This window comes from Lissotriton vulgaris, chromosome 11 (assembly GCF_964263255.1).
Source record: "Lissotriton vulgaris chromosome 11, aLisVul1.2, whole genome shotgun sequence".
NCBI lineage: Eukaryota > Metazoa > Chordata > Amphibia > Caudata > Salamandridae > Lissotriton > Lissotriton vulgaris.
The window spans coordinates 174,988,437-175,001,871 of record NC_141699.1 but is presented as its reverse complement, the minus strand read 5'-3'; the positions used below and the strand labels follow the sequence as shown (position 1 = coordinate 175,001,871).

The 13,435-nt window shown below is 45.0% G+C and overlaps 1 protein-coding gene across 1 annotated transcript in view; it reads left to right on the top strand.

Moving 5' to 3' along the window:
- HECTD4 (HECT domain E3 ubiquitin protein ligase 4) overlaps positions 1 to 11,624 on the top strand; it is a 2,691,195-nt gene extending 2,679,571 nt beyond the window's left edge. The window contains exon 79 of the mRNA XM_086943079.1: positions 10,515 to 11,624. Coding sequence (XP_086799205.1) covers positions 10,515 to 10,651 — 137 coding nt within the window. The 3' untranslated portion in view covers positions 10,652 to 11,624. The remainder of the gene's footprint in view (positions 1 to 10,514) is intronic.
- The last annotated feature ends 1,811 nt before the right edge of the window (positions 11,625 to 13,435 follow it).

Here is a 13,435-nt window from a genome sequence, read left to right as displayed (position 1 = left end):
GACAGCGTTGACTTGTCTGGTCATCGAGAGGGAGGAGTCCAGGATGAAGCCCAGGTTGCGTGCGTGGTCCGTTGGTATGGGTGCGCTGCCCAGGGCAGGGGGCCACCAGGAGTCGTCCCAGGCGGAGGAAGATGGTCTCAGGATGAGGACTTCCGTCTTGTCTGAGTTGAGTTTCAGGCGGCTGTTCCTCATCCACTCGGCTGCGTCTTTCATCCCTTTGTGTAGGTTGGTTCTGGCGGTGGCTGGGTCGTTGGTGAGGGAGAGGATCAGCTGGGTGTCATCGGCGTAGGAGATGATGTTGAGGTTGTGTTGGCGTGCGATGGCCGCGAGGGGGCTCATGTAGATGTTTAAGAGGGTGGGGCTGAGTCAAGATCCTTGTGGTATGCCGCAGATGACTTCGGTGGCCTCGGATCTGAACAGGGGGAGGCGGACTCTCTGGGTTCTTCCGGCGAGGAACGAGATGATCCACTCCAGAGCCTTCTCTTGGATTCCGATGTTGCTGAGGCGTTGTACTAGGGTGCGGTGGCAGACCGTGTCGAACGCTGCGGAGAGATCCAGGAGGATGAGGGCCGCTGTTTCCCTGTTGTCGAGCAGGGCTCGGATCTCGTCAGTGGCTGCGATGAGGGCGGTCTCGGTGCTGTGGTTGGCTCGGAAGCCGGACTGCGAGGGGTCGAGGGATCCGTTTGTCTCGAGGAAGACGGCAAGCTGTCAGGTGACGGTCTTCTCAATGACTTTGGCAGGAAAAGGGAGGAGAGAGATGGGGCGGTAGTTCTTGAGGTCGGTGGGGTCTGCTGATGGTTTTTTCAGGAGGGCGCTGAGTTTGTCATGCTTCCAGCTCTCCGGGAAGGTGGCGGTGTTGAAGGAGCAGTTGATGACGTCTCGGAGTTGGGGTGCGATGACGGAGGCGGCCTTGTTGAAGACGTGGTGGGGGCATGGGTCGGTTGGTTATCCGGCGTGGATGGTGTTCATTGTGTGGATGATGTCTTCGGTGCTGACCGGGGACCAGGCGCGGAGGGTGGTGGTGGGGTGCGTCGGTTCGGTGGTTTGGGTGCGTGGGCTGTGTGCCGAAGCTGTTGTGTATGTCGGCGATCTTGCTGTGGAAGAACGAGGCGAGTGATTCCCAGAGTTCTTGCGAGGGGGTGATGTCGTTGGTTCCGGTGCTGGGGTTGGAGAGCTCTTTGACGATGCTGAAGAGTTCCTTGCTGTTGTGTGAGTTGTTGTCTAGTCGTTCCTTGAATGCTGTCTTCTTGGTGGTGTGGCCAGCTGGTGGTGTTTGCGGGTGGCGTGCTTGAGGGCAGTCATGTTGTCTGTAGTCGGGTCTTTGCGCCAGGCTTTCTCGAGGGTGCGGCAGTTCTTCTTGGAGTTCTTGAGATCGTCGTTGAACCAGGAAGCCTTCTTGCTGCCGGGCCTGCTGGGATGGTTATTCAGGGGTGCGAGGTCGTCAGCGCAGTTGGTGATCCACTGTGTGAGGTTGTTGGCTGCTTGGTTGGGGTCCGTTGCGCTGGCGGGAGTGTTCTGGCTCAGTGATGTGGTCAGCTGGTCGGTGGTGATCTTGTTCCAGCTCCTGCGGGGAGCCTATTGCGGGTGGTGGTGGGTTGTGGCCTTTCTGAAGCTGAAGTGGACGCAGATGTGGTCTGTCCAGTGGAGTCCAGTGGCGTGACTGAAGGAGATGTACTTGCTGGAGGAGAAGACTGGGTCAAGCGTGTGTCCGGAGTAGTGGGTGCGGGTGTTCACCAGTTGCTTGAGTCCGAGGTTGTCCAGCAGGGTGGTGGTGTTGCTGTCCTTGTTGTTCTCCAGGTGGAAGTTGAGGTCCCCTAGGAGGATGTAGTCAGCGGAGGAGAGGGCGTGCGGGCTGATGAAGTCTGTGATGTCTTCGCTGAATTGTGTGCGAGGTCCTGGGGGTCTGTAGATGAGGGTGCCTCTGAGTGTGGTCTTGGGGTCGATGTGTATCTGGAAGTGAAGATGTTCGGCGGCTGTGAGGGTGTCGTCGGAGTTGGTCGTGATGCGGATGGTGTTCTTGTGGACAATGGCGATGCCTCCTCCTGTCTGGTTGACGCGGTCTCTCCGGGTGATCTTGTATCCATCCGGGATGGCGATGGCGATGTCGGGCGCTGAGTAGACGTTCATCACTGTTTCCGTGAGGATGGCGACGTCTGGAGATGTTGTGTCGAGCAGGTTCCAGAGTTCCACGGCGTGTCTGTGGACAGAGCGGATGTTGAGCAGGATGCACTTTAGGTGGTTGATGCTGCTGCTTGGCTTGGCGGGTGCGGTGCAGGTCCGGAAGCAGGAGAAGTTGCAGGATTGGCAGCTGAAGGGTCCGTGGGTGCGTCGCGGGGTGGCTCGGTAGCATCCGGGGATCCGGCCGGTGTTGAGTGCATTGAGTGTGGCCCCGTTGTAAGTCCGGCGGTTGGGATGGCCTCTGCAGGGGCCAGGGGTTCTGGCGCTGGGCGCGGTCCAGGCGCAGACGGGCTTGCCTTTGGCGCACAATCGGCACACCCGCTGCGCGAGCGTGGGGGCGTCATAAGAAGGTAGCCAGGAGGGAGGGTCAGCTGGGTGGCGGGAGTGGGGCAGCCAATAGACTGGCGGGGGGTGGGGCCGCAGGGAGGCAGCGGCGGGAAAGTCGGTGCGGGCGGGCGGCTCAGCGGCGGCTGGGTCGCCCGAAGCGAAGCTCACGAGCAGGGCACAGGAGCAGGTAGCAGGAGGAGCGTGGGGGCGACCAGGCCTGGGCAAGACTCAGCGCAACCACAGCATCACTCAGCGCAACCACAGCACCACTCAGCACCACCACTGCATCACTGGTTCAAATATGTTCTCTCAATGTTTCAAGCTTTATTACAAATGTCACAAAATAGATGTTAATATTTCAATCTGTTCTTGGATTTTCGTCACAATAAAATACACTGAACATAATCTTCACAAAAGTTATTTACAGAAGTTTAAGCTATTGCCATTATAAATTACAATCACTTTTATTAAAGTATTAATTATTTTAAAAAATCAAAAGCCATTATTATTTGTAATATCAATACATCTAAGTCACGTAAATACAAAACATGTTGCATTACAAATGCTATAGGTGTCACATTTGCGAAAGTTATAACTATTGGCATTGTAAATGACAAAGCTATTAATTTAGCTATTTTCAAAAACAACACATAAATAAAAAAATTGTAATTTACAAGACCAATAGCTCAAACTTTCCCAATGCGAGACCTATTGCATTGCAAATGCTTGTTCTTGAATAGTATGTACATATTCTATATCATGTGTATACTTGTGAAATGTTGTTGGTTCACCTGTTTGCCTCAAAGGCACAGAAAAATGGGTGGAACTGATATCAGCACGCCGACGAGGTCTTCTTATGGCTCCGATGACGTCACACGGAGTCGCGAGCGGAGCCGTGCCATTGTGACGTCCTCGTCGAGGTGGGTGAGCTATGAAAAAAGTTTCTGTGGAATGCTGTACAAGGGGTGAATTCAAAAGGTGAGGAATCCACAGGCAGATACTGTATCCACCAGAATAAGCATTACTGAAGTTAAGTAATTTGTTCTCTTTATTTTATTTTCAAGGTTTTAACCCTTGCAGGTATCAGAGCGCTGTATGTCATAGTTATGTCCTACTATATAAGCAGCCGTTATGAGAGTTAGATACATTGATCATGTAAATTTAATCACAAGAAGAGATTTTACTTCTTTCTTGAAAGTGGCAGTTGAGGTATTCAGTCTGGTTTATGAGGGGCAGTACATTCCATATCCTAGAAGTGATTCCTGAGAAGGCACGGTTGCAAGTTTTCATTTTGGCAAATCATTGTGGTTTCAGAAGAAGATTGCTGGTGGATATGTTGCCACATGAGAGCACCAGTTCTGGGCCAGATACCTCAGAGTATTGTGATGAATGGCTTTGTGAGTCATGCTAGCGATTTTTTGTTGAATTCTTGCTTCGAATGGTAGCAAGTTTAGAGCTCTAAGGTCAGGGGAAATGTGGGAGTTTCTTTTGGAGCCCATGATTAGCCTGGCCGCTGTGTTGATTGAGGCTCGTAGAAGAGCCGTTGTTGATCTGGGAAGTCCGCAAAGAGTTGCACTCCTATAGTCTAGTCTTGGGATAACTAGTGCTTGAACTACAAGTTTGAAGTCATTTGCGGGAAGGAAGGGTTTTCATTTTCTCAAAGTGTTCATCTGAATGTTTACTCCTTTTGTTGCAGTACTGATGTGTTTCTGCATGTTTAGATTTCTGTCCAGTGTTAATCCCAGCGATTTCGCTGAGTCGATAATATGAGGTTGGCAGTTGAGAGCTGTTAGTTGTTTAAGCCATTCTTGTATGATGGTTGATTGGTTCGGAGGAGCGATTAGGAGGAATTCAGTTGTGACGGTGTTTAGTTCCAGGTGGTTTTCTGCCAACCAAGTCTGAGATTTTTGCACCGTTAAGTTGAGAGATTTGATGTCCTCCAGAGAGGTGATCTTTAAGTATAGTTGTGTATCGTCTGCATACATGTGGTAGTGGATGCTTGAGGAGCTGAGAATTTCAATGAATGGTTCAATGAATAGGTTGAAAAGTGTAGGTGAGAGGGATGAGCGCTGCAGGACTCCTAATGTGACAGGGATGGCCATAGACAAGGATGAATTAACCTTGAATCTTTGGGATCTATTTTGGAGGAAAGAGGTAAACCAATTTAGTACTGAGCCTGATAAGACCATTCTATATTTCAGGAGGTCTAGCAGGTTGTCATGTTTGACGGTGTCAAAAGCCGAACATAGGTCTATTGTCCTAACTATGGCAAAATTACCTTCAAGGCATAGCTTAATTACTGACTGTGTAAACTTCTGGAAGGCACAATACTTTCTCCCCTTAAAAGTATGCCATTATTGATGGTAAGGTGTGATCTGACTTCCCAGAATGGTCTAAGTTCCGAGTTAATTTTACCACTGTTTGCCCAATTATTGCAAATACACATTCTTTAACTTGTTTTACTACATCATCCCTATCACATTCACCCAACTATTTATCCTTGCTTATTGCTCTACCTCCATCACTATGTACAAAAGCAATTTGGAAATTGTTCCATACCTCATCCTTGCATTGTTCCAACTTGAATAGCAACCTAGATAAGCAATCTGCTAAAACGTTCTCTTTGCCAGGAAGATACACTACCTTATAAATCTAATCTTACATATGCATAGATAATCTGGCTATCCTAGCAGATGCTCCAACAGTTCCCTCTGGTGTCAAAAGTTAAATTAAAGGCTTATGATCACATCTTACAGTGATAGGTTTTTTCTCAAACAAAAGCTCTAAAATCATCAAGAGCCTATGCACAGGCCAAAGCCCCTCCCTCGATTACCGGATAATTTTCCTCAGTGTGTGATAAGGCATGTGATACAAATGAAATGAAGAATTCTTTCCCATCTTTAGCTATTTGAGACAAGACGGCGCCTAATCCTTTCCAACTAGCATCAGTGGTGATCTAAGTGCTAAGTTCAGGATCAAAACCTTTTAGTGCTTGAACCTTGTCAATAGTGGTCGTTTTAGCCTTGAACTCTTCTTGGCAATTGGTGCACCAGTAAAATGTAATTTTAACAGTTGCCTCATATGAAAACTCCTAGCAGTGAAGTGTGGAATAAATTTAGAACAATATTCAACCAGCCCTAAGAAGGACCGTAACTTGTCTTTGTTACTCTGACAGGGCACTTCCTTAATAGCATTCACTAAGGAAAGTTTTGGTTTCACTCCTTCAAAACTTCTCATGCCCCAAATATGCCACTTTTTTCTCAGCAAGTATATTTAGATAATTTAACAGTTCCCCTACCCAAAGGGCATTTTTTTCAATTAAAAGCAGCCAAAAGGTGTTATGAATGCTGGATATCTCATGCAATCAGGGGGGAGGGAGATTTGGTGGTATGCAGAAGATAAATCAACTGTTGAAAAGTATGTGCCCCCTTTAAACACAACACCATGTCATTTATCTTAGGCAGTGGAAAGCGTTCAATGACAATGTTGTTATTTAGGTGAAGCAAGTCAACACACAAACGTATTTTTCCGTTGCTCCGTCGTGCTATTACCGATGGAGAAATCCACTCTGAGCACTCAATAGGTTCTATTATACCAGAAGTAACACGTTTGTCAATTAACAAGACACTTCATCTCTGAGCATGATTGGCATACTCCTAACCTTATGAAATTTGGGCTCTGCATTGTCCTTTAAAACAATGCGATGTTTGAATCCAACCGAATTCCTTAAAGTAGCACTAAACTCTTCAGGAAAATCCTTTGCTACCTTATTGGTCAGCACTGTCAGGATCAAAAATATTATGCATTTTGCGTTGGTCCAACCCCTCTAAAACTGGAGGACCCTTGTTTGCTACATAGCAAATGCACATCTGCCAGTTGACACCCAGAAGAAAAAGATCAGTAGTCCTGCGGCATTTGTCCCAACCTAGCCACTTTCCTTCTGGCAATTTGCAAGGATGTGAAGGTGCACTTCAGTCTCATCCTGATCTCCAGTAGAAGAGCCAGTTCTGCAGCAGACGCCCAATGCACCCTGAATTCGGGGGGGGGGGTTTGGCGATGTTGCAATAGATCAAGGCATTAAAGGATGTCATTTTTGTGAATCTTTGGCTCCTAGCCAGCTTCCTGTTGCACGCTTTTGGGCCCCACAGAGCAGTCCATATTAAAACCTGTAAGTGAAAACACAACAAAAATGTAGGTCAGTTCTTGTTACGTAGCCAGTTTACATTTTACTTTGCACAATCCCACCTCGATCCCCACAAGGGTACAGTCCCCTGTCCTGACCCAGTGAATAAGTTGTTTATGTTGGCTGGGTGTCGTTCTCCCCATGTTGCACTACCTTCATAACCATCAGCTGATTTAAAATCTATACCCATTCTTCCAGGTCGTCCTCTTCAGCCCTCCACTCTGGTTACCGCAAGCTGATCAGTCCTTGGGGGTAATCAGAGCCACTTAACCCTTTAGGGTTCAGCTCCAACTCTGGAGCTAATCCTACGTCTTTCACAATGATGCATGCCAGTCCTGTCACCACTTATGCCAGTGAAGGACACGAATCCTATGGTCTTGTCCAACTCCAAACCACATCTGTCTCGACATCAGCCAAGGTTGAGCCAAGATCTGAAGAAGGTTAAGAACGACCAGGTCCAAGGCATTCTAGTGGCTCTAGATTGGGCCAGGATAGTGTAGTACCTGGAACTTTGGGCATAAGTATCTGTCCTCCGATTAGACTGCCGCGTCGAGAGGATCTTCTGTTACAGCAGCAGGGTAGGGCCGTGGGCCTTGCACCTTGACCTGCACATTCTACATCTCCATGGATGGATATTTAGCTGCAGCAGTTGACTGCATTCAATCTCTCCCCCCCTCTCCGAAGTAGTGAATGTCATCCTTGCATCCAGGTGTCCTTCAACACAGTCTGTGTTTATGCTAGATGCTTGGACAAGTTTGTGGCTTAGTTTGGCACCCGTAATATGGACCTGTTGCGGGCCAAACTGTTGGATGTATTGTTGTTTGCTTTGTCTTCAACCCAGCAAATACTTGCAGTGGGCTATGTTAAAGTTTATTTAGCAGCCCTTTTAACCTTTTTGAGTTTGGGGGACCAGCCATCCTTGTTCCAATCACATGTTGTGATGCAATTCATATATTTGCTCATAAACTCTTATAATGCCACAGCAGGATCTTGATTTGGTCCTTACTTTTCTTATGGGCACCCATTTTAAGCCGATGTACAACTGCCTCCTACACCTTCTGACTGAAAACAGTATTTGGTGTCAGAATAACTTCAGCTTGCCACGCAAGTGAGCTTCAGGCTCTTTCAGTCCAGCCGGCTGACACCACCTTCATGCATGATAAACTAGTGCCTAGGAGTAGAACAGCCTATTTCCTGAAGGTTTTAACTCCCTTTCATGTTGGACAGTCCATCATGCTTCCGAGTTCTTTGTCTTCCCTCACACCTTGAAGGAGGAGGAGAGATTTCATCATTTTGATGAGCAAATTAATTAATCAATTATTCAGTATTTGTTTAGCGCAGCGCTATCACCCCTAGGGGGATGCTGCCTGAACATAGTCAAAAAGTCAGGTCTTGCGTTTCTTCTTCAAGCCTTCCAGGGTGGGTGCAGTCCAGAGGTGATGGGGCAAGTCTTTCCAGGCTTTGGCAGTAATGTAGGAAAAGGAGCAGCGGATGCATGGGGGTTGGGCAAGTTTGAGTGAGAAATGGAATGCAGGTGTCTTGAGGGCTGAATTTCAGTTGATGGTTTAAGTGGGACAGTGCCTGGTCATGTAAAGATTTGTAGGCATGCATGAGGATCTTAAACTGGCATCTCTTCTGAGCCTGAAGCCAGTGGAGGTTTCTGAGGTGTGGGGTGATGTGGGTCTATATGGGGAGGTCTAGGATTAACCGGGTTGCGTTGTTCTGTATGGTCTGTGGTCTTCTGAGGAGATGGGTGGAGATTCCGGCATAGAAGGAGTTTCCGTAGTCGAGGCGGCTGGTGACGAGTGCCTGGGTGACGGTCTTTCTGGTGTCGAGTGAGATCCATCTAAAGATTCTACGAAGCATGCGGAAGGTGTGGAAGCAGGAGGAGGTGACTGCATTGTTTTGGCGTTTCATGGCTGAGTTGGTTGTCGATGATGATGCTCTGGTTGCGCGCACGGTTAGTCGGTGAGAGTGTTGGTCCGAGTTCTGCCAGCCATCAGGTATGGTCCCAAGTGGTGGTGGTGGTGTTCCCAAATATCAGCACTTCTGTTTTGTTCCAGTTCAGTTTGAGGCTGTTGACTCTCATCCATTTGGATACGTTGGTCATTGTGTTGTAGAAGTTGGTTCAGGTGTTTGCAGGGTCTTCGGTGAGCAAGAGGTGTGTTGGGTGTCATTGTCATTGGAGATTATGTTGAGTCCGTGGACGCTATGTCTGCAAGGGATGTAATTTAAATGTTGAAGAGGGTGGGGATGAAGAATAACCTTGGGGTATGCCACAAATGAGGTTCTTAGGGGCGGAGGTGAAGGGAGGCAGATGGATGCTCTGTGTGTGAGGAATGAGATGATCCATTTGAGGGCATTCTGCTGGATGCCTAAGATGTGGAGTCAGTAGATGAAGGTGTGGTAGGAGACTGTGTCGCTGAGTTTTTACATCGATCGCACCAAAGACCTTTGGGTAGATGATCAGCTCTTTATGGTGTTCTCTGGGGAAGAGAAAAGGTAGTACAGAAAAGGACTTTGTGTAGGTGGGTAGTCCTCTGTGATTGGATGTGCTATGTGCTGGCCAAGAAGCAACCTCCAGAAGGACTGAGGGCCCATTCCCACAGAGTCAAGAAAGCTACCACTGCATTGGCATCTAGTGTTTGTCCTGGATATTTCAGTGCACATGTTCACAGAGCAATACTGATTTGACAGCCAGGTCTGCCAAGAAAGGCATTTTGTCCGTTCGGTCCTGCAAGTCTTTTTGGTCTGGTAGGAGCCATCCCACAGACTCACCAATTGGGGAGGTACTCCTTTGCTATCCATTTTAAAGATGAGGAATCTGCTCTTAGAAGTATCCATCAGAAAAAAAAGTTATTCCATCACACAAATAAGTTATTTACTTTTCGTAACACTGTCAGGTGGATACTGTATTCACAGATTCCTCACGACTCATGACGATCTGTGAAATAGCCTCTCTTGATCTGAAAAGGTCCAAAATTAGGCATCTGCACACTGGTTCACAGGTGGGTGTGGACAGAGTCAAGAAAGAAAAATGACGTCAAAGTGTTTTGGTTGCACTACTATGAGGCTCAAGCCTCAATGCAGAGCTGCACGCTGTCACCTACCAACAGACCGGGGATATTCTGAAAAATCTTCCGTCTCCAGTCTGGCTCCTGGTGAGTTCCCAAAGGTGAGAAGTCTGCTGTTAGATTTATAATCCACCAGAAACAGCTTTACCAAAGGTAAGTAACCTGTTCTTTTACACAATTATCTTTTTGTTACTTAATGGAGCAAATATTCTGCATGGCTGAACCCCCTTCCCTGAAAGTCCATTAATTACGGATATTTTCCCTCCCCATTCCCATCCTAAAAATGTATTTAGTCTTGTAGTTAAAAGGGTAAATTAGTCTGCGTTTCTACGATGGTGAACTCTCTGAATGGGGTATGTGATTTTCTACAAAACTGAAAGTTTGTGGGTGTTCACATACATACTTTTACATGCAGGCCACCCAGAAATGCTCATAAACATGCCTGAAAATTTAAATTTGCGAATCCAGGAAATTTCAGCTGAATTTACTAAATCTGCAAATGCACTTTGTGCATAGATATTTCTAGATCTTATTCACAAAATCATGACTAGATTGTTTATTGGAAGCAGAGTGAACATTTGTGCGCACCTAAGTTGAGCTTAAGGACAAAAAAGTATTTTAGAATTGGTCCCCATTATAATAGTTGGACTCCAGAATAATTCTCATGAAAAAAGTGAACACAATAGAAAGTGTATTTACTGCGCAAACAGCCTGTGAAATGCATATTAATTTGGATCTTTTTGGTTCAACAGGGTCTCCTGACTCACGATACATTCGTGTGGAAACTTGTATGTTTATGGTTAAACTTCCTCAGTACTCGACTTTAGAAATAATGCTTGAAAAACTGAGATATGCCATTCACTACAGGGAAGATCCTCTCAGCGGTTGACGAAGGAAGTTCAATGGCAGAGACAATATTCAGGATTACTAATAGCTTTGCTGAGTTGAAAAAATGGGACGTTGGCGTGAATTACCTCTGGTGACACTGGAAGGAGGAAGAGACAAATATATTTTGTTTATGTTGCAGTAATTTCGGGAACACTCACATTTTGTAATAGTAAATTTCGTGATGGGCTGATTAAGTTGCTGCCTTGTTTGTTGGACATTTGTATGATAACTTGATTAAAAAAAAGTTTGTGTACAGTTTAATTTAAAAGTATTGAAACATGTGCATTTGTAATTTTGTAACGTAAAATGTTATTGCCTCTGAAAATAGCACATCAGTAAAATAGAGTGCAAGTTTAAAAGAATGGAAGCAAAATACAGCATATCACATATTATTTGTGTGCACTTTCTGAATAGATTGTGTATCGTTATGTAAATTTGCTTAGAACTTTACTTGGTTTCTGTTCACACTCATTTTGCAGTACTGGGGTTCTCAAATGAAAAGCTTTGTCAAGCTCATTAGCATCCACGCATTGTGTCTCAAAGGTGGAATAATTTGTTTTAAATTAGCAGGACGTTCAAGTAATCTATTCTTCTTGTCGGTTTTCCAAACCTGTAAAATTATGCATTATTTCCTGCTTCTGTAATTCAGCATTCAATTTTTTTTAACCCATTTGTTTTAAAAGCACCATAATTTTATTGGTATTGCTATTCGAATTAGTTTCTCTTCTGCCGCAACCTCCTGCTTCACTATGAAATGACAATAACTGCATGAAAACCCATTAACACTTTTGCTTGCTTGACCTAATTACCCAACAAACATCCAAATAATTTTCTAGCTTCTGTTATGCCTTCGAGCGGACTCAGGATTTGACTGTTTATAAGTCTTATTAGCTGTATATTTTGGCAAAATATCTCAAAGTTGCTTCTGCTTTGACTAATGGTCGATTAAACATGGAAAAAGGCAGAATGACTATACAGGTGACGCGCTGTGTGAATTCTTTAAAGATTTTGACAAACTGAGCAGTTTTAATTTCTGCCCTTACGTTTATTGGATGGCAGAACAATCTCTAAGGTGTGAACCTGTAAAGCAGCTACACATCCTGATAAACTGCAATCAACATCCCTTCCTTTAAAGCAGATTGAACCATGAAGTGTACAGTCTAGAGGTAGAGTCTGGGCTTAATATTCAGCCATTTGGCCATTCAACCTTCTTAAAGTCTTTGCAGAGCCTTGAACAGATCTTTTGTTTTTCGAGATGCAATTTAGCAATAATCTGGTACATAGTAAAAGGACTCAAAGTAAACTCTTTAGTGAGTGTGTGCGCCAGTGGGGGATACACAACCACCTCAGACCTGGAGCCATTATTTGTTCCCTTTGTGTGTACAAAGCATTTTAAAGCGTTATCAGTCCTGGAATGGAATACTGAGTAGAGATATTGATCAGCCGGTGATATGCAGCTTGCTCTCAAATCCAGGCTAGGAGATAGTTGGTTTTTAAATGAACTTGAGAAATCATTGTCCGCATCAATATACAGCATATTGGTTGAGCAGTTACAGGACCTTGTGTTTGCGGCACAGAATTTGTGAGGGTGGTTCTTAGCGGATAGCAGTCTCTCCACCGAGGAGCAGAGAGCACGGCTTGAAACCTGCGAGCTCCCCTAGTTGTCTACAGAGCCTTCCCCGCATTGCAGCACTCCTTAGATGGCTGTTACTGTGTACAAAGTAGAATGGATAATACACAGCTATTTTATCTAGGAGCATTAAAGGAGCTGGCCTCCTTTTTTTAGATTCAAAGAGGAGATTGTTACATAAAATTTGCTACTGTGATCCAAATTATAAACTGTAGAGGAAAACACTGTTGTCATTACTTATATTTTATCCAGATATGTTTTTGCAGTGCTTTCTGGCCTTCCTCCTCTAGTACTTGAACCTGTGCAAATAGCACCCTCAGTCAGGCTAGCTTGGCATATACACGTATCATGCTAAAAAAAGGTAGCATACGTTTAATGTTGGAGTAATGGCTGTAAATTGGCCATGGCAACAATTATCTTACCATCAAAAGGCCTTGTGAGTAACGTAGAAGTATTCTTCAAGTATTTATGTTTTGTGTTTAAGGATATAGGGTTTTCTTAGTTTGACAAGGGGTGTTATAGCATATCAAACATACATCATAATAGGTTGCCTGAAAACATTCATCTTTTCTTTCAATTTAAGGTTCATATTACGTAAATGAAAAAGAATCCCTATTCTTGTCCTTTACTGACAAAAGCAGAGGCCTTCATTTATTATCAGTGATATTCAGTATTGAGTGAACAAGTGTTTGTCCACCATTAGTATAAACTATTCCACGTGGGACATCCGTTTTGTCTTGGCAAGAGTTGTGAAACTGTTGATATTGAGCACAACATTATTTTGCTTTCAAGATCTGAAAGCAGCGTAATTAATTTGGCAGTTTGGAGCATTTGGAAGCGGATCCTTTTTTAAATGTGCTTCACATGATTAAGAAGGTAATTCAGAGACTGCCTCGATTTAATTTCACCGTCATTGTTGCAGTCTGTGTTTCATCACAGTTTCTCAGTAGATCCTGATCTTTGTAGAGTCTCTTTTTGAATTCCAAACCAGACGAATCTGTGATGCATTGGTTGTTAAATATTTTTTTTAACACTTCCAGAAGACCAGTAAGTTTAAGGTTAAACAACCCCCTGGTAAATGCCTTTTTTGGTGTCTGTCTTAAGGTAAATCATTTACTTATCAGTTGCGTCCATCATTGTTTGGAACAAGCACCT